At 38.2% G+C, this 18,126-nt stretch overlaps 1 protein-coding gene across 3 annotated transcripts in view; it reads right to left on the bottom strand.

The window, feature by feature from the left end:
• Positions 1 to 2,858: 2,858 nt before the first annotated feature.
• Positions 2,859 to 18,126, bottom strand: part of chchd3a (coiled-coil-helix-coiled-coil-helix domain containing 3a) — a 108,310-nt gene continuing 93,042 nt past the window's right edge. For 2 of the 3 annotated variants that reach the window (XM_038298548.1, XM_038298562.1), the window contains 2 exons: positions 13,933 to 14,068; positions 2,859 to 3,522 (listed from right to left, as the gene is read on the bottom strand). In XM_038298548.1, coding sequence (XP_038154476.1) covers positions 3,499 to 3,522; positions 13,933 to 14,068 — 160 coding nt within the window. In that variant the 3' untranslated portion in view covers positions 2,859 to 3,498. Of the gene's footprint in view, positions 3,523 to 13,485; positions 13,518 to 13,932; positions 14,069 to 18,126 lie in introns of all 3 variants that reach the window. The other variant, XM_038298555.1, reaches the window with a different exon arrangement.

The following is an 18,126-nucleotide window of genomic DNA, read 5'->3' as shown; positions in this document are numbered from 1 at the left end:
CAGTGAGCTGTTCCCACTGCCACTAAAAACCGTTTGTTCCCGGACGTACACTGGTTTTCCGGCCAATTTAAAAATGGGTATAATAATGGGCTCTTATAAGTAAGCAGAGCCCCAGCATGATTCTGCCACTACCATGTTTTTCTGTCCGGAGGTGTATGGTGTCTTCATAGCAGTGCTATTTTTCAGTCACATATGAAATTTTAAATATAGACCAAACTGTTAATAGTCCTCGTCTGACCTGTTACTGCATGTTAAAAAAAAAAAAAAAAAAAAAATGGAAACAACTGTTAAAGAGAATTTATAAAAGCATGCCTTCTTTGCTTGGCCTGACTCAAAGCATATAAATACCTTTTTCAAGGCAATATGGCATTTGGTAGAGTGTGCACTTCTCACAAACAATCTGTCAGAATTATCCCTGTAATGCGACATACTCTGCATGCATACTGCACCATCACCATCTGCTCAGCAGCTAGTGACAGTGCGGTTGACCTTTGAGGGTCTTCCTTTTTGTCTGTTTAAAAGAGAAATTATCATAATTAGAATAATCTAAAGCACGATAGTCATGACAAAGACTGGAGAAATTAGGAAGGCTTTTTAGGGGAGAAGTGCATGTGTCATGATAAGACTGCACACTTGATTCTCACATGGCCGATACAAACGAGGAAATGATCAGAAAGAGTAAAATTAGAAAATGACAGATATGAAGTCAGATACACTGGTTTTAACAACAAGTGTGGGAAAACGTTCTGGGAGCAGATCAAACAAAACGTGACCATTAACCATATCCTATCACATTATTACTGTCACTATTATTATGAATTAGGTAGTAAATACATTCAGTCTTAAGGTAGTAAATGCATTTAGTCTTAAGAAACAAACAAAAAATCACTGAAGATAATAATTCAATAACTTTAAAAACAGACATACTGAATAAAAAGAAAGGCAAATAATTTAAAAAGGAGAAGCGCTGCAGCATTTAACATAAATCCTACTCATTTTGGCATGAATAGAACGAATTTGGCATTTAACTTTATACAAGTGTCTTTAATTTGTAAGCATAGGGAGTAAAAGATATTGCAATCAAGATGCCTTTCTTTCCATCAGTAAAATCCAACATTCAATCTACCAGTTTATTAACAACTAAAGTAATAAGGTTTCCTTCTTTCTATAGACGTAACAGAATTAAACTATTGGGTCGTATTATCTATAGATATTTAATGGCATTTGAGGCCATGGTGGAAAAAAATTTACTCCAAAAAAGCTACTTTTAGTTTTTTTTCTCGTCGTAATCATATTCTAACGTATCAGATATGTAATCCAATTAGAAAGTGAATGCAGACTTAAACTGATTATTCTGGGTGCATTGTTAGATTGTAGAGACAAGTGACAAAAGATGACAAAAAAGGAAACTTGTTCTGGTCCTTGGAGAAACACCTGCCATGAACCTCAAAATCCATTACCCAGAACCTTTAGAAAGCCCCTCACACACACACAGAAAAGCCTTAACCCCTCTGAGACTCCAAAAGTCAAAAAGCAGAAGGACAGCTGACTGACATTCAGAGGCGGATTAGTCACAACAAATCACACGCTTGCGCACACACACTCCCTGCTCCTCTTGGCCTGTCCATCACAGAGCTGCTCCTTCTGATGCCGAATTAAGATAAGTTCTCCTCTGTGATGACCTGCGATCACATCAGACTCAGGCCGTGTCCCTTTTAACAACACATCCCCACCATTATGGCAGCTGTAAAAGGAGGCTGTGAATTACCACCGCCCACTCAGACTAAATTCGTAGAAATGCAGTTTGTTGGTTTAGCACAATCCAAGCGAGAGTTTTGCAGAATGCAGAAAAAAAAAAATGTAGAGAGCTCTGACAGGCGAGAATAAAGTTGTAGTCTGCAACTGGGAGAAGTCAAAGAGAGACGAGAGAAAAAAATGAATATTTGTCTAAGAAAAATAATGCTATTTTTATCAAACAAAAGAAAATGAAGTTGTATTGGAAAAGACAGGAAATAGATAAAAAATAGAGTTAGAGTTTTGAGGGAAATTTAATCCTCTCTGTTGCAGAATATACTCCAAATCCTGGGTCCCACCCATTCAGTTTAAAGAAGCAGGCTAAAGTTTTCATTTGAATGCATTACTGAGCGCTAAACTGGTCCTAAACCATACATTTGTTATTGATATCTGGTCATACAGCAAAATGGTCAATAAGTAAAAGAATTTACAGTACAGAAAGTTTTATTTCATTTAGGTAAATTACTTGGACAGTTTTGTTTTTCTTATTTTAGAGAATAGTTTGAGAACAGTAGGCTACCAGGACGTAATTTCGATTGACTTGATTGCAGAGTTGTTTTGTTTTATTTATGGAATAAATATGGAAATTAATTTATGGAATAAAATGTATATTTAGGTCTTTTTCTATCTGCCCAACATCCTCCCTTCATCTATTTAGATTTTTATCTAAACATCTATAACTTCTCAGTTGCTTACTGTATGGGCACCAAACTTACTACATATGTAACAAGATGTTGTAAGTATATAATGACGATTTCCTTCATTATAGGAAAAGAAAGGTTTTGTATGTAAATGTCTGTTTTTCTTTTGGGTTCAAAATTTATCTTTTGGCCATTTAAGTCTAATTTACTCAGACCCAGAATTATTTATTTTCAAATATTCAGATCCACATCATCCTGTATGACCTTTACGTGGGTTGATAATAACAGTGCTAGCAGTTTAAGCTTTGTGCAAGTCAAGAAAGGCCTTATGAAGTATGAGTAGCACTGCAGGCTTTTAAGGCACTAACGTATCCTATTCTTTACTCATGACTGATTGAATAAAGGAACAAATTCATAACAAAATTATAATTTTTTACTTTTATTTCCTCAAAACAAACAGGTGTTGGTGTTTGTGAAAGTTTGACACAGATACTAACATGAAAATCACCACAAAGTTACTGTAAACCAAACAAATGCAAAGATGTAACAGATGCCTATATGTGTATTTGTATATATTATTGTGCATGAGGAGCAGGAAAACAACAAATGATGGAGAACAAAGTAGATGTGACATTTACTAGGATGGACATTTGGTTTTTATCAGTTAAGGTGAGAGGATATCAGTCCAAGGAACCTGAGAAAGGGAAGGCTGGCTTTCTGGAGGTGGTTAACAGTTTGAGGTAAAGTTTACGGCCAAGCTTGGTCGTGTTGTATCCCGTTGTTCTCCCCCATGCCGTGTATCCAAAACATCACACAGTACCACTGCCTCTCTGCCGTACTCACAGGAGAGATCGACAAAAGGTAAAAGAGGTAGGGAGGAAGGTAGAAACTAAGGAAAAGTGTTCAGTGTCTAGTCTGGTTCGGTGCTCCACAGGGTTCTGAAGGTGCGTGTCTTGGTGCTGACTCATTCCTCTCCTACTCCGCTTTGACTGAGTTTGTCAGTCCATCAACCTATAATCCCCAATATACTCAGAATTGCTCCTCCTTTTTTTCTCCTTCATCCTTATCCCCCAGTCCTCAACTGGTTCTGTTGACAAATCAGAAAGGAGAGTGTGTCAGAGGAGCGGCAAAAAAAAAAAAAAAGAAACATAAATCAAAACAGAAAAACAGAGGAGGAAGATATTATTTCACACATGAAAGAGGACACAAAGAGAGGAAAGCCTGAGAGTACAATAAAAGAGAAGAGGATGAAGTGAGTTCAAGAAGCAGAGAAGAGACCCAAGGGCATAGGATTCCATATTAGCGATAAGTACAAGCACAAATCCCCAGCTCTCCTTGTCAATAACCATTTGAAACATCCTTCTGCAGTAGATGTGACAAGAAAAATCACCTAAGAGAAGATGAGTAAGAGGGAAGGAAGAGGAAGCAGGAGATATAAAGAACAGGTCTAACATAGATAAAAAAGGAAGAAGCAAAAATACTCTGTTCCTCAGTGACCACCTTAATAACAGCCCTGTAAGATCTCTCTGAAGGTATCACAGTTTATTTCCCACACAATTGAACTAGCCATAAAATAAATATTGGATAAAAACAGTTTCTCCTAGAATACCAACTAGAGGAAAACACCTGCAGGACAGCATCTCTGACAATCTCATAAAAAAGATCTTAAAAATACGTTCTCAAGTTGAGTTCCATTTAAAAAAAAAAAACACCATGGAGAGTCCTCCTCATTGTTTTTACTTTATTACTCCTCACAACAAAATAATGACCATAATTATTGCATAAAAATATAGTTTTGTCTTTTATTGCAGTCACCTAAACTTAAACAAAAAAATTTAGAAAGGTAAACCTTTAACAGGAAACTAGGAATATTTTTTAGAAAACTTCTATAAAACACATTCATTTTTAATAAATCTAAGAAGTTCTTCATTTATATTAAATGAGCCTCAAACTGATAATTGATTTTCTTTTTCTGACAGTTATATAAATATAATATAGAGGCCAATTTACTCAGAATACCAGTAGTTTGTGTGTCATTTTGTTTGTGTTTCTGAGGAGGGGTTTGTGTGTGAGTAAAGGAAAAGCTCAATCTGCTTTAAATGGTTTTCCTGTAGATGTGTCTGAGCAGCTGAGAAGTGAATCAAGTCTGTTTCAACTGCCTGAAGAAAAAATTATAAATAAAGCTGCTGTTGAGCCTTTTTTTTTTTTTTTTTAACCAAGTGGGAGGTGTTCTCTGTCCAGGAGAGGTCAGAGGTGATGTGAACTTTCAGGAACTCGATGCAAACCACACACTTTACCGCCTCTCTGTATGCAGCGGTGTTCAGCCTCCTTTGACCTCCTGTAGTCCTCCTCTATGACCTCCTTGGTCCTGCTGATGTTGAGGACCAATGAATCAGATTGTGGCCCTGTTCTCTTCAGTTTATCTCATTCTTAGCAAATATCAAATAACAATCATAGTGATTTCAGCAAACTTCAGAGAGCATTGAGGTTTTTGATAGGGTGGGTGAAATCTAAATATCAGTTACACCAAATGAAGAGTGATTTAACTCCAATTATTCATCCTGTCATGATCTCAGCACTGATGCTGGTCTTTCCTTACAAGAAACAACTGCTCAGCTCCGCCATGTTCTCATTACCACTCATCTGATCCACCTTCACCTATTAGTATATAACCAGCCTTCAGACCATACATCAGTGCCAGATTATTTCAAGCCACCCGGTGACATCTATTCGAGTATTTTGTTCCTAACTTCCTGCCTGTTTGCCTGACCTGATCCCTCCCTGTTTCTGAGCTAACTGAACCCCATATGATCTGATTCCCTGCCTGTTTGCCTGACCTGTCTTGTTTCTAGATTATCTGAGCCTGTCTGAAACCAGCCTGATCTGATTTCTGATCTGTTACCAGACCTGGAACTGTGCCCTGAAACTCCCTTTGATAGCCACTCTGATTCCCTCTGGAAATCAGATCACCGGGCTTGGACCTTGGACCAGCTCACGGACCTCTCACTCTGGTTGGTCCTTTTGCTATACCTGCACGATTCTGCTCTCGCTGTTCTGACCTATTGCATTCCGCAGGAAAAGCCTTTGACAAACACTAAGAGATTCCCTGTAGATGTCCTAGACGAATTTCTGGGCAAAACAAGGCTCTGTGAGGTCACAAGCCAACAGGCGACACTGGTGATTCTCTGTGTTTGGATACAAGCATTTCTTCCAAGACTGAGAGATCCAGCTCCTGTGTCAGACGAGACTTTCACGTCCTGCTGCAGTTTTTTTATGATAAAATGTTAAACCGTTTCTCTGTGTTCTGGTTGATTTCTGGGTCCTTGAATTCCGTTCGTTACACATCCAGATTAATATAAGGTAAAAATTAGAGATGGTAAAATAATCAAAATAAAGAAATCTGCAGGATCACCTGAAAAAACACTGAATACAGCAAAAAAAAAAAAAAAAATGCTTTGAATACTTTCATATGGGGGGTTCCTTCAACTAAATACAAGTCAAATAAAAAAAAAATCTCTACAATACTTAATCAAAAAATAAAGCTAATACTTTCAAATATCTTGTGTTTTTAACACATCTTCGAAGTGGTCAAAGGTAGTTCCTTCTGTCTAGATAATCATGAGCTCTTATGATGTTCCAGGTTTAGATTTAAAAGCAGGAAAGAGGATTCTGAGGTGGAAGATATGTCCAAAAGCTGTTTGTGTATTTTTAAATTTTGCGCATGCGTGAGTACCCCCTCCTTTGCAAAAGTTCTCTCTGCTCGAAATACTTCTGCCAGTAATTTTGTATTTCACCTAGAGAGGCAGCAAAGTGCGAGGATTCACCTAGTCAGCATGAAATCTCCATAAGAAGAGGAAGTCTGCCGGCATTTTCACTGCAAGTTATATATACAATTTATTAGTGTGTTCGTGTTGCTGCAGGTTTAAAAATATACAGTGTTTACAGAAGGGTTCATTACAGAATTAAAAGTAATTTACATGTCCAGCAGAAGTTTTGCGACCAAAGCATCCATTTTCAGACCCTTCAGGGCACGCCATCTCTGAAAAGAATCTACTGAACACACTTGGATCGTTCTCTCCCACTTTCTCTCCCACTTTACAGCTACATCGAAAAAAAGGCTTTCTTTTCCAGTTAGGTTTGTCAGGATTCTTTATGGCCATTGATGCTCCAGTTTAAGCAAAAGAGTGAAAAAATAACTCAAAAATAACTAGTTTTTCGGCGTAATGGCGGACAACTAGCCAAACAGTGTATAAGTTACGCTTGGAGCCTACCTAAATAACGTACTGGGGGGACATACGCAAAATACGCAAAAGTAGCCAATCCACTTTCGACAGTAGGCAAAGTAAATTGGCTAATGTTGTTTGGGTCCCACCACGGCCAGAGTTTATGGATTTAAAAATATTATTTTTTGGGGGGGGACCATAAGTGCAAGAATGCCAGCCATCAATTAAGTCATTTAAGATGAATCTAAACAGTTAATTTCTGAGAAAAAAAAACCTCTTCCATACCTTTAAAAGCACAACCATGGAATTTAATAACTATGAGATGTGACAGTCCAACACTTAAAGAAAAGCGGTGTATATTAATGATCCTGCCGGACTAGTTTCCCATTCCAGTGCTGTCAAATACAAAACATCCTGCCACCACAGACGAGGATCTTGCTCGGGCTTTAGAGACTGACAGGGGAGGCAGACGGGTCAGCCTAAAAAATAAAGTGGCAAAGGAAGAGATAGAGAGCAAAAAGGCAGTGATGCAGCAAGAATATGGAATGAGGCAGTAAGCAGTGGATGGAGAGATCAGCCTCAGTGATAAACTCCTATTAATCGAGAAAGAAAGAGAGCGAGAGAGAGAGAGAGGAGACTTTATCTGTACCTCCACTGCCTCTTTCTCTCTGTCTGCTATCAAGCCTGTTAAGAGGTGAATGCATTAAAATGTGACTCTGGATGAAGGGATGGTGGAAGAAGGAAGAAAGGAATGAAGAGGTGGTGAAGGGGAGCCAATGTGGAGCTAGAGGTTATCACCGACCACTGCGATAAAAGGGCTAATTATCAGTAACAACAGCTGAGCAGCTGACAATGCTAGTCTCCAGTTGTTGGGTCAAGATTGTGAAAGTCGGATTTTTGGGAGCTGGGTTCCACTCATCAATTATTTTGCATCTTCGACAAGACCATCTGTATCTGTGGTGCTGCTTGTTCTGGTTGAATGTGGGATTTAAAAGAAATCTCTCTGATCCAGGCTACAAAATGTCTCGGACACCTTATGAGAAGCAACTGTTAGAGGTCACTTTTGGGATTTTCTGACCTGTGGAGCTAAAAAGCCCCATTCTTTGGCATTTGTTCTTGAAGCAGCTTCCTGCGAGGCTCTGATAAAGCTGCATAAACATCCTAATCAGGAAGCCACATCAGCTCATATCAGACCCACTTCATTCCTTCCCATCTTATTCTGCAGGCTGTGTAATTCTGTATATTATCCCTCTAAAGCCTTATCACAGAACCGTCTCTTTTACACCTAATGACTTTAAAAGCAAGTCTTAAGACAGATAAGCCCAGATGAACAGGAGTGCGCTGTGATTGCTGCCGGGTGATAAACACAAGCGGATTACCATACCGTCTCCGGCTTGCTTCCAAACAATTTACAAGATTATAACCCAGCACCCAGAAAGTGAGCATAACCCTCGCTGCATTCTGACGAGCTTACAGGTAGCTGCATTAAGCGTGCACGCAAACACGTGTGGATGCGTGAGATGAATAAAACATATGGCAATTTACATGATACATAGCTTAAAAATGTGCCTGCATCTGACTTTTAGATCTAATAGCAATACCCACGAGTGACCGAGAGACGCGAAACACAGTTTTCCTTCTTACTGGGAAAACAATGCAATTTCAGAAAAATCTAATAGAAAAGCTCTATGAATGCAAATGGAGTCTTTTTGGGGGCAACGTGAAAGAGAAGGGGAATCAAGTTAATATCCTGAGTTACGTCAGTAGAACCACTGTACGACCTGTAGGAAGAAAAGGGTGGGAAAAAAAATATTTGCACTTGCAATAAGTGGAGAAGATAAATATGGGACTGTGGTGTCCGAATGGTGTCTGCTGCTCACTTGGCCTTATTACATTACAGTATACACAGAGACAAGGCAGGGAACGCCTGTGTCAGCAAGCATTATGCAAATAGTATAAGTTCCAAACCGGCTATTCAGTGATCTCTGTTTAGTAACCTTATGGAAATGATATTCTCGTGTCAAACAGCAAGCAGTCAGTGTGTGTTCTGTAAATGGGTGCACACATGTATGCATGAATAGAGGGTACAGATTACAGTGTCCACAGTGTCGAATGTATTAGTTTTAAGTATCAATTTCTACCACCTTTAGTCACGACACAACAGAGTTCAATGTTTTTTCTTGGATTTTTTGTGACACAAAGTGGCACATAAAGCCGAATCTGTCTGGTAAAGATCTGGAATTTATTTTATCATCTTTACTCTTTTAACTACTCTTCTAATTGGCCTTTCTGGCACAGTGGCAATATGGAAGCCATTGTTGAAAGAAAGCCACAAGAAATCCCATAAACCCCATGGATGTGGCACCACAGCGCTTGGAAAAAATAGTTAAATAACAAATTGTTTTTTTTTTTTTTTAATTTTTTTTTTTTTTTTTTTTTTTTTAGATGTAAAAAGAGAGTGTCAAGAGGAGGACAAGGTGAGTTAAAACATTTTACAAATGTCATTAGCGTCTTTTCTAAATCACAAAGTGATGATATCATATTATTCATGAATGGTTGACTAATCAGAAAAAAACATTGATAGAAAATTAAACTATTAAAAAAAACATTGTGTAAGTTTTAACGCAAGTATTAGAGGTATTTGAGATACAGGTGCTGGTCATAAAATTAGAATATCATGAAAAAGTAGATTGATTTCAGTAATTCCATTTAAAAAGTGAAACTTGTATATTATATTCATACATTACATACAAACTCATATATTTCAGATGTTTATTTTGTTTAATTTTGATGATTACAAATGACAACAAATGAAAATCTCAAATTCATCATATCAGAAAATTAGAATATTACTGAAGACCAATAAAAACAAAGGATTTATAGAAATGTTGGCCAACTGAAAAGTATGAACATGAAAAGTATGAGCATGTACAGCACTCAGTATTTAGTTGGGCCTCCTTTGGCCTGTATTACTGCAGCAATGCGGCGTGGCATGGAGTCGATCAGTCTGTGGCACTGCTCAGGTGTTATGATAGCCCAGGTTGCTCTAATAGTGGCTTTTAGCTCTTCTGAATTGTTGGGTCTGGTGTATTGCATCTTCTTCTTCACAATACCCCATAGATTTTCTATGGGGTTAAGGTCAGGAGAGTTTGCTGGCCAATTAAGAACAGGGATACCATGGTCCTTCAACCAGGTACTGGTAGCTTTGGCACTGTGTGCAGGTGCCAGGTCCTGTTGGAAAATGAAATCTGCATCTCCAAAAAGTTGGTCAGCTGCAGGAAGCATGAAGTGCTCTAAAACTTCCTGGTATGTGGCTGCGTTGACCCTGGACCTCAGAAAACACAATGGACCAACACCAGCAGATGACATGGCACCCCAAACCATCACTGACTGTGGAAACTTTACACTGGACTTCAAGCAACGTGGATGAAGTGCCTCTCTTCTTTTCCTCCAGACTCTGGGACCTTGATTTCCAAAGGAAATGCAAAATTTACTTTCATCAGAGAACATGACTTTGGACCACTCACCAGCAGTCCAGTCCTGTTTCTCTTTAGCCCAGGCAAGACGCTTCTGACGCTGTCTGTGGTTCAAGAGTGGCTTGACACAAGGAATGCGACAGCAGAAACCCATGTCTTTCATACGTCTGTGTGTGGTGGTTCTTGAAGCACTCACTCCAGCTGCAGTCCACTCTTTGTGAATCTCCCCCACATTTTTGAATGGGTTTTGTTTCACAATCCTCTCCAGGGTGCGGTTATCTCTCTCGCTTGTACACTTTTTTCGACCACATCTTTTCCTTCCCTTCGCCTCTCTATTAATGTGCTTGGACACTGAGCTCTGTGAACAGCCAGCCTCTTTAGCGATGACCTTTTGTGTCTTGCCCTCCTTGTGCAAGGTGTCGATGGTCGTCTTTTGGACAACTGTCAAGTCAGCAGTCTTCCCCATGATTGTGTAGCCTATAGAACTAGACTGAAAGATCATTTAAAGGCTTTTGCAGGTGGTTTGAGTTAATTAGCTGATTAGAGTGTGGCACCAGGGGCCATCAATTTTGAACCTTTTCACAATATTCTAATTTTCTGATATGATGAATTTGAGATTTTCATTTGTTGTCATTTGTAATCATCAAAATTAAACAAAATAAACATCTGAAATATATGAGTTTGTATGTAATGTATGAATATAATATACAAGTTTCACTTTTTAAATGGAATTACTGAAATCAATCTACTTTTTCATGATATTCTAATTTTATGACCAGCACCTGTACATCAAATGATCATGTCAATATTTTGCACTTGGCACTTGTATAAAGGCTCTTTAATGGATACTCTTCTAAAAAAAAATTTACTAGGTAACGTAAGAGGATCGGATTCGTCATTACAGAGGTCATGTCACCCATGGTGCTGTTTTACAGTAATCTGAGCTCACCTTAACCACACACATTATATATATGTAGACGCCCTCATTGGAAGAGGTCTGCATATGCTGCGAATGAGTTAGAGCATCAGCCATGTTGGATGTGGCAAAACTGCTGTTAGACTAAGACACTTAAACAGTATCAGAGGGACTTTAATCTCAGAATATTCTTTATATTCGTAATATTTTTATTTTCGTAATATTTCGGGTTTATTTTTGTATCCCTTTGGCTTCATTCTCCTGACCTTATTCCTGTAAAATATAAAAATAATTAAAGTAATCTATCCTGCCCCTATTACTCCAGGACTGAAACAGTTCCGCAAACTGTGGCTATTCTGGAAATGCTCCCCCTTAATTCTCATACATATAGTTTTATATAATCACACACCTATTTATTTATAATACTTAAAAAAAATCTATATAATACTAAAAAATCTATATAAATCTATATATGCACATCTATATCTAAAAATAGTCATTTGTAATGTATGCAGCTAAAAACCTTGAAATAGAATTTTAAGGTCTTTCCTAGTTTAGCCACTCTGCAGCTTTAGTACGTCCAGTTTGGCAACTACTTTTTTAACAGTGTCCTGTCTGGCAATGAGACAATAAGAATAATTGGATTTCAAAAAGAGCAGATTTTACTTTCACAAGTGGAGCAGTACAGCTATCGCCATAGTGTTCCGCTTGATTTATGCATAGAAATAGCTTTATTATACTTCATGCAGGGAGTATTACTCCCTGCATGAAGTATAATAGGGAGTATTATTAGATTATATGGACACTGCAATTTAAATAGAACAGGAAAGGAAAAAGAGAAAAAAGGAGAAAAGATGAAAGAAAGAGGAGATAAAAGGGAGATAACGATAAAACATCTTCAGTCTGCTTCATCACCTGCAAAGAGATGTAAAAATAACAGTACAACCAACGGACATGTTACAAGACATACAATAAAGTAACACCTTGATACTATCGCTGAAGTATAAGTAGTATTATTTAATATGACATGTATACTGTGATAGCTGAAGATAAGAATGTGGGCTTTCTGTATGGAAGTGAATCTCTAAGTACCTGGAGCCAAGCACCTTGGCAACTACTTTCTGCCACATACAATATGGCGGTAACATTGACGTGCGAACCTGCACCCAACAAGGCAGTCTACTTTTATCTCTCTGTGCCCTTAAGCAAGATCTAACAAAGCTAAAAGTATACAGGAGATTGGAGGACCTTGTCTATTCAGCAAGGCCAACAATCCCCTTTAACGACCAACCTTTCAGACACTTAGATGGGTATGGGGTATTGCAGTCTAACAAAAGAAGCCAAACAACCCCCATTCCAAAAGAATGGACCCCTTCCTCTGTTCCAATTTGCATGTTTTCAAAACAAAAACAAGGCCTTGTTGGGCTACTGTATAAAAAACCTCGAACTCAACACTATTTCCGATATTTTGAATTGAAAAAATCTTCCTGGAATGGAAATATCTTCAAACTTGGAAACAAAGTCCAGTGGATTGTTTTTAATTTTCTTTTTATGGTATAAGCTAAAGTTGCTGTTAGGCAGCAAAGCAGATATGCCACTTACCTGATCAGACATATCTTTGGGTTCTATGATGTAGGGTTTAATCTAGAGGGCTGAATGTGGTCTTGTCTTTACAAGTAATTCCATGACTTCTCTATCTGCTGGTCCAAAGTGGTCTGCTATCAGATTCCAAAACACGGAGGGAGACCATAGCACTTTGTAACAGTGCAGTGTTGCCAGTGGCCTTCGGAGGGCGCTAAATCTGAACGTTACAGATCGAGGACCTCTAGTGGCTAAAAGTTACAAAGTGTTGCTTTACGTATTACCTGAAAGCAAATGTATTTAAGGCTTCAAAAGACAGATGGGGATAGAGGACAACAGCCTTTAAACAATAAAATAGTAATACCCTTTTGTTTGAATGATCCAGACACAGTTAAGATCTCAAACCAACTGATAATCTGTTGGAATTATTAATGACTGCCGTTTACAACTTATCTTTAATTTAAGGGAGCTCAACCGAAAAAAAATTCCCTTTCTAAACATACAAAGTAAAAATACTCCCCAAAGACGTGCAGCTGTAATTGCAGTGTAAGATGGTTCTAGAAAGTATTGACTAAGGGAGGCGGAAAACGATTTTAAATATGCAACACCTTAAAAAGCATGTGTGATTTTCCTTTCATGTTGTTTAATGTGGTGGAAATATGAAAATGGTAAGAAAAAAAGGTTAAAAGATATGAATTATATAGATCAACTGACACTTTTGGAGGGAAAACCCTACTGTATCTATAATTTGACAGCTAGGGCTGTGACAAACAATGCAGCTAAGACATATTTTGCAATTCACATAGACTAAACAGAAATCTGCTCTATCAGACTAAAATAATAACACAACTTACATGTTACCGTTCCATCAAGGTGCATGCACATGCTTCCGAAAGGGAAAACAAGGTTATCTTAACGAGCTTCAGAATATTTAAGTTAAATTGACAGCATTTACCTCATGTTGAATACCTATATTTTTGCAAAGTTAAAAAATGGTGCAGAATAATTTTGTATCGACAATAGGACCAAAGCCAGAAATAAACACTTATATGTGTGGAATTTATAAAACAATCATTTATATATCATACATGTTTTAGTGAAATCAGTACTTTGATTTTGCACCAGTTTAGACATTCTGTGAATTCATTCTTTTTTTTATTGCTTTGATGAAAGGTTTGGAGCTATTACCTTTAAGATATAACTGTAGCCAAATATCAGTCATGGAAAATATGTAAACTCATTCAATAAGGATCAGAATGAGAAATGCTGCAAACAAACATCTTACTATAGAAAATACACACCTGTTTGGCATCGTTAACACACTGCAGGTAAAGAGCTGCTATGTTGGAGCAATTTAGGGTTTTTCCAACGTTGTCTTTGTAGCAACCCAGGATCTGGCCCTGGAGGTCTCCACATACTGGATTCACTTCATACCTCCTGTAGGGCGAAAAGGAAAAACAAAGAGTGTGAAGGCTGAGAACAGTCATAAGAGATTGGTTAGAGGAGGGTAGAGGGGAGTGACAAATCAATAAAAGAAAAGGCTGAATAGCGCAAGATGCAAATGGACTTTAAAGAAAAAGCAAGATAAATGGTATGCAAAGGGTTGTCAATTAAAGATGGGCCATAAATGTGGAATGAAGACATATTGATTTGGATATTAAATTGTCAGTTTCATCACAGCTTAGGTGGTTTGAGTTCACTGAACTACATTGCAGTCTGCAGTAGGTTTGTGTTTGTGTGTCTTTTTCATTATTACTATCCAGGTGAAAGACCCGAGGCAAGAACCTGCAACACTGTTTTCTGCAAGTAAGGTCAAAGGTCCACAGCCTGCTGTTTGCACCACCACATATTGCCAGAGAGGCCAAGGGGGTTCCAAGAAAATGGCTTTATTCCACAAAAACTGAGATACATCTGGTGACTGTGTATTGCACATATGTATTACATCTGAGCAACACTTTCTAATCTGCACATGGTGTTAAATGTGAGGAGGTAATGAGGATAATGATGAGACTCTAATTATTGCACACAAAGTATACCCTTCTGGTAAAGTAGTCTCATCTTACCCATAAATATCTTTAAAAAACCTGATGACAAATAACTGATAGCTTATTTGGAGAAACCAACCACTTGGGATGTCTATTTGAGAGCTATGCAGCTCTACTGCTTTTCATACAAACCCCCATCTCATGGTGCGTATATAACAGCTGTTTAATGGTAATATGTCTGTTGATACTGCAGGCAACACATCAGTTCATATTAGCATGCGTGAGCCTTTCCTTAAGGTATCATCTGCTACTAATTAAGCTGCTTGAATATAATGGATGGTATTATAAATGATACAGTGCTTTGCAAATTTATTTATGTGCATTTTCTTTCACATTTGGTCAAGTTGCAACAACAAACCTGAATTAATTTAATTTCTTTTTAAAATGAGGGTAGGTGAAGAAGAGTATAAAAGGACAAACGGTTTTAAACTAAGTTTCCACTAAAAAATGTTTTGGATCCTTTAGTCAGTAGGTAGTAGAACTGACTGTTGCTGCTTTATAGTTTCGAATGCCCCTTAGGTTTGCACTTCTAGAAGTTATAGAACATGTGCTCTCTGAACTCTTTGAAGGGGGCGGAGCTTAGTGACAGAGGGTACCTGGGTCTGCGTTTGTGATTGGTTGAGATGATGTAATGACTGTAATATTAACCTACATGGCTAAAATGCATAAGAAAGGAAAGTGGTTATTCTATTAAACTTTTTATTTTTTTTAACCTTTTTTTCTATTATCGATATACGTCTATCGATTGATACATATTGTTATTTAATAATTGCCCAGCCTTACTCAATAGCATGATCTTTGGGATTTCAGAGCAAAAAAAATCTGTAAAAAATCAAAATATTATTTTCTTTTGTGGTTTGATAACCATCCATCCTTTTCCTTTAATCCTTCACATTTGGCCCAACTTTATAAAGTTCAGTCCAGTGAAATGTAGAGAAGCTTGAGGTTTTAAAGTAGGAAAATGCTTAAAAGTGGGTGCAAACCATTTTTTTTTTTCTGTAAAGTAGATAAACTAACACTCAGTGTATTTACATGGGACTTTTGGATGAAATATATTCAGGAGTGGGAAGTTTAAACCAATTCAAGCAGCAGGATATCGCACTTGCACTGGAGTCTTGCACAGCATAACTGCTTTTGTCTTTCTGGTCACACACCCCATAAAAATCCATAATGACTACGCATGCAGATGCCTCTTGGCCCATTATGCTAATAGCGGTGTCATCGTTTTGCTCACATGAGTGCTCAGGACACAGCATCTGCCTCACTAGGCGCACCTCGGATGGGTGTGAAAGGCAAAGGGATTTTGCCTGCCAGCAACTCTGGACATCTCAAAGGAATATTGGGCGATGAAGCCAAGCCCCCGTAGTCAGAATCAGATGTTTGATTTGCATCCTGGAGAGAGAAATTACCCCCCTGGTGGATCCAAAGTGTGGGATTGGTTGCATGGGTCATTACCCAGGGTGCAATGCAGCAGGAAGCCGTTGCAATGAAAATGTGTACATATGCGCCATCCCCACATAGCCTTAATTGCTTGAAGAGTTGCAAAAAAATCTATATAGTGTATTTCCCTTGGACGCTCATTTCAGAGGCACGTCTTAAAATCTTCCACAGAAATCAGATATGAGCTATTTTAGGTATTTTGGCCTTAACAGTCAGTTTATTTTTTCAGACCAGTTTTAAAAGTAGTCTAGGTTATTGCAGCCATTTGGATTTCAGCTTTCTTATTTTCCAATCTTTGATCTAAGGTAAGCAATCTACTTCAGGCCATATTCCTTTATCTTTAGCTTATAGCTGTAAATGTGGCATCCATCTTCTCAATCTTCCTGCAGGAAGAAAAGGGGAGTAAGCATGTTTCCTAAAACATATGACTATTTCTTTGAGTTTTCTCCAGGAGCGGCTCTATAACTTAAATAACATCTAACATTTGGCTCTTGCAGTGCAGCCAGGGACATTATGCTGCTGGGAGTTGAAAAGGTTTTGCATTTGTGGATCTATCAAAGCGAGATTTAGTCGTTTGCCAGAACGCATGACAAGACCATCGCTCTGCGTCAGGGGGGCTGAACGATGACAACAGCACTGCCAGCAATTGCTGCCATCCTATTCCTATGGATCCTGGCGCTCATTTATTACACCGCCTATGGGCATCTACAGGGAAGAGAGGACCCACATAAGCACACTAATTACTTTCTTAAGCATTCCCGTTAATGCCAGGTGCATCCTGCTGATACAAACCGCCGTGTTTATCACCAGTAATGGCCCTGAAGAGAGAGAGAGGGGAATAGGCAGATAGAGGAAAAGAGAGTGGACTGAAATGAAGAGCATTTCTTGATGAAAAACTAAACAGAAGTACTTCTATTTATGCTTAATCTCTGGTTCTCTCTCTCAGGGGAAGGGGTTGCAAACGTGGCTGAGTTAATCACAGAGACAATAACACTGTCACACACACTATGGTACGATGCTGCATACTCGATCATCCGTCATTAAGATTAACATTAAATTCCCTCCGCCAACCGCACACAGCCGGCGCAAAGTGACTATAACCCCCCCTTCCTCCCCCTCATTTTTACATTAAAAGCTCTCATGTCATTTTCTATGTGACTGCTGTGGTTTTACCAAGCAGAATGGAGCCAAGCACAGACAGAGCAGAGCAGACACACTGAAATCACAATAAAGCACATCCTCTATTTTATGTTTCTTTGAATATTCCACATATTGCATTTTATTTCCATTTAAAACCATCTGGAAAAACAAATACCTGAGTTTTCTTTTTAGGGTAATCGTACTGTTTAAGCTTTTTTAAGGCAAGAGCATTGCAGCTTCTGCCACTCAGGGGATGTTTAAATTTCTTTAAGAATATTACAAAACAATTAAGAGTAATTCAGTCCCTATATTACCTAAGCTGCCAGGCATGTATGGGTAAGGACACCATATCAGGTTAGCAAAATGAAAATGTTTATTAAATTATGTTTTTATGGTGTAACTGAAATATATGAGAAGTGTGGGCTTGAGGCATCTTCTGCTTTCCACCTCTTTTGATTGTATAATATCATGCGGTTGATGTGTTAATGCTTAAGAACAATTTTGTGCAAAAAGCCTCCTGGATTTTTAAAGCAGCTTAGCTTCAAAGTTTTCTAATCATTACATAAAATAAGAGTAAAAATATATTTTTTTTCCTTCCATTTATGTCAGATTTGTTTATCCTTTGCCTGTAAGGGTACTGAACCGAAAAAGTTCAGTTCATCCTGCTAGCTGTATTACCTACTGGTCTTCGACTTTTAACTAGCTTGTAAATGTTAATTTAAATGTTACTTTTGGGGTTAAAGCCAACTTCTCTACAGCTGATAGTCTGAAGTGACAGGACCCTGTAGCAGAGATGTAACGCTGGTCCTTATAACTACAGTCCTCTGAAGTTGTTCCCATGCCATTTTGGTCCTTAACGCTGGTAGCGGC

Source organism: Cyprinodon tularosa, unplaced genomic scaffold, assembly GCF_016077235.1.
Source record: "Cyprinodon tularosa strain WSP-4 unplaced genomic scaffold, ASM1607723v1 ctg111, whole genome shotgun sequence".
In the NCBI taxonomy this organism is placed as follows: Eukaryota; Metazoa; Chordata; class Actinopteri; order Cyprinodontiformes; family Cyprinodontidae; genus Cyprinodon; species Cyprinodon tularosa.
Note: the sequence above shows the minus strand (reverse complement) of the source record. Positions and strands in the feature narration are given on the sequence as shown.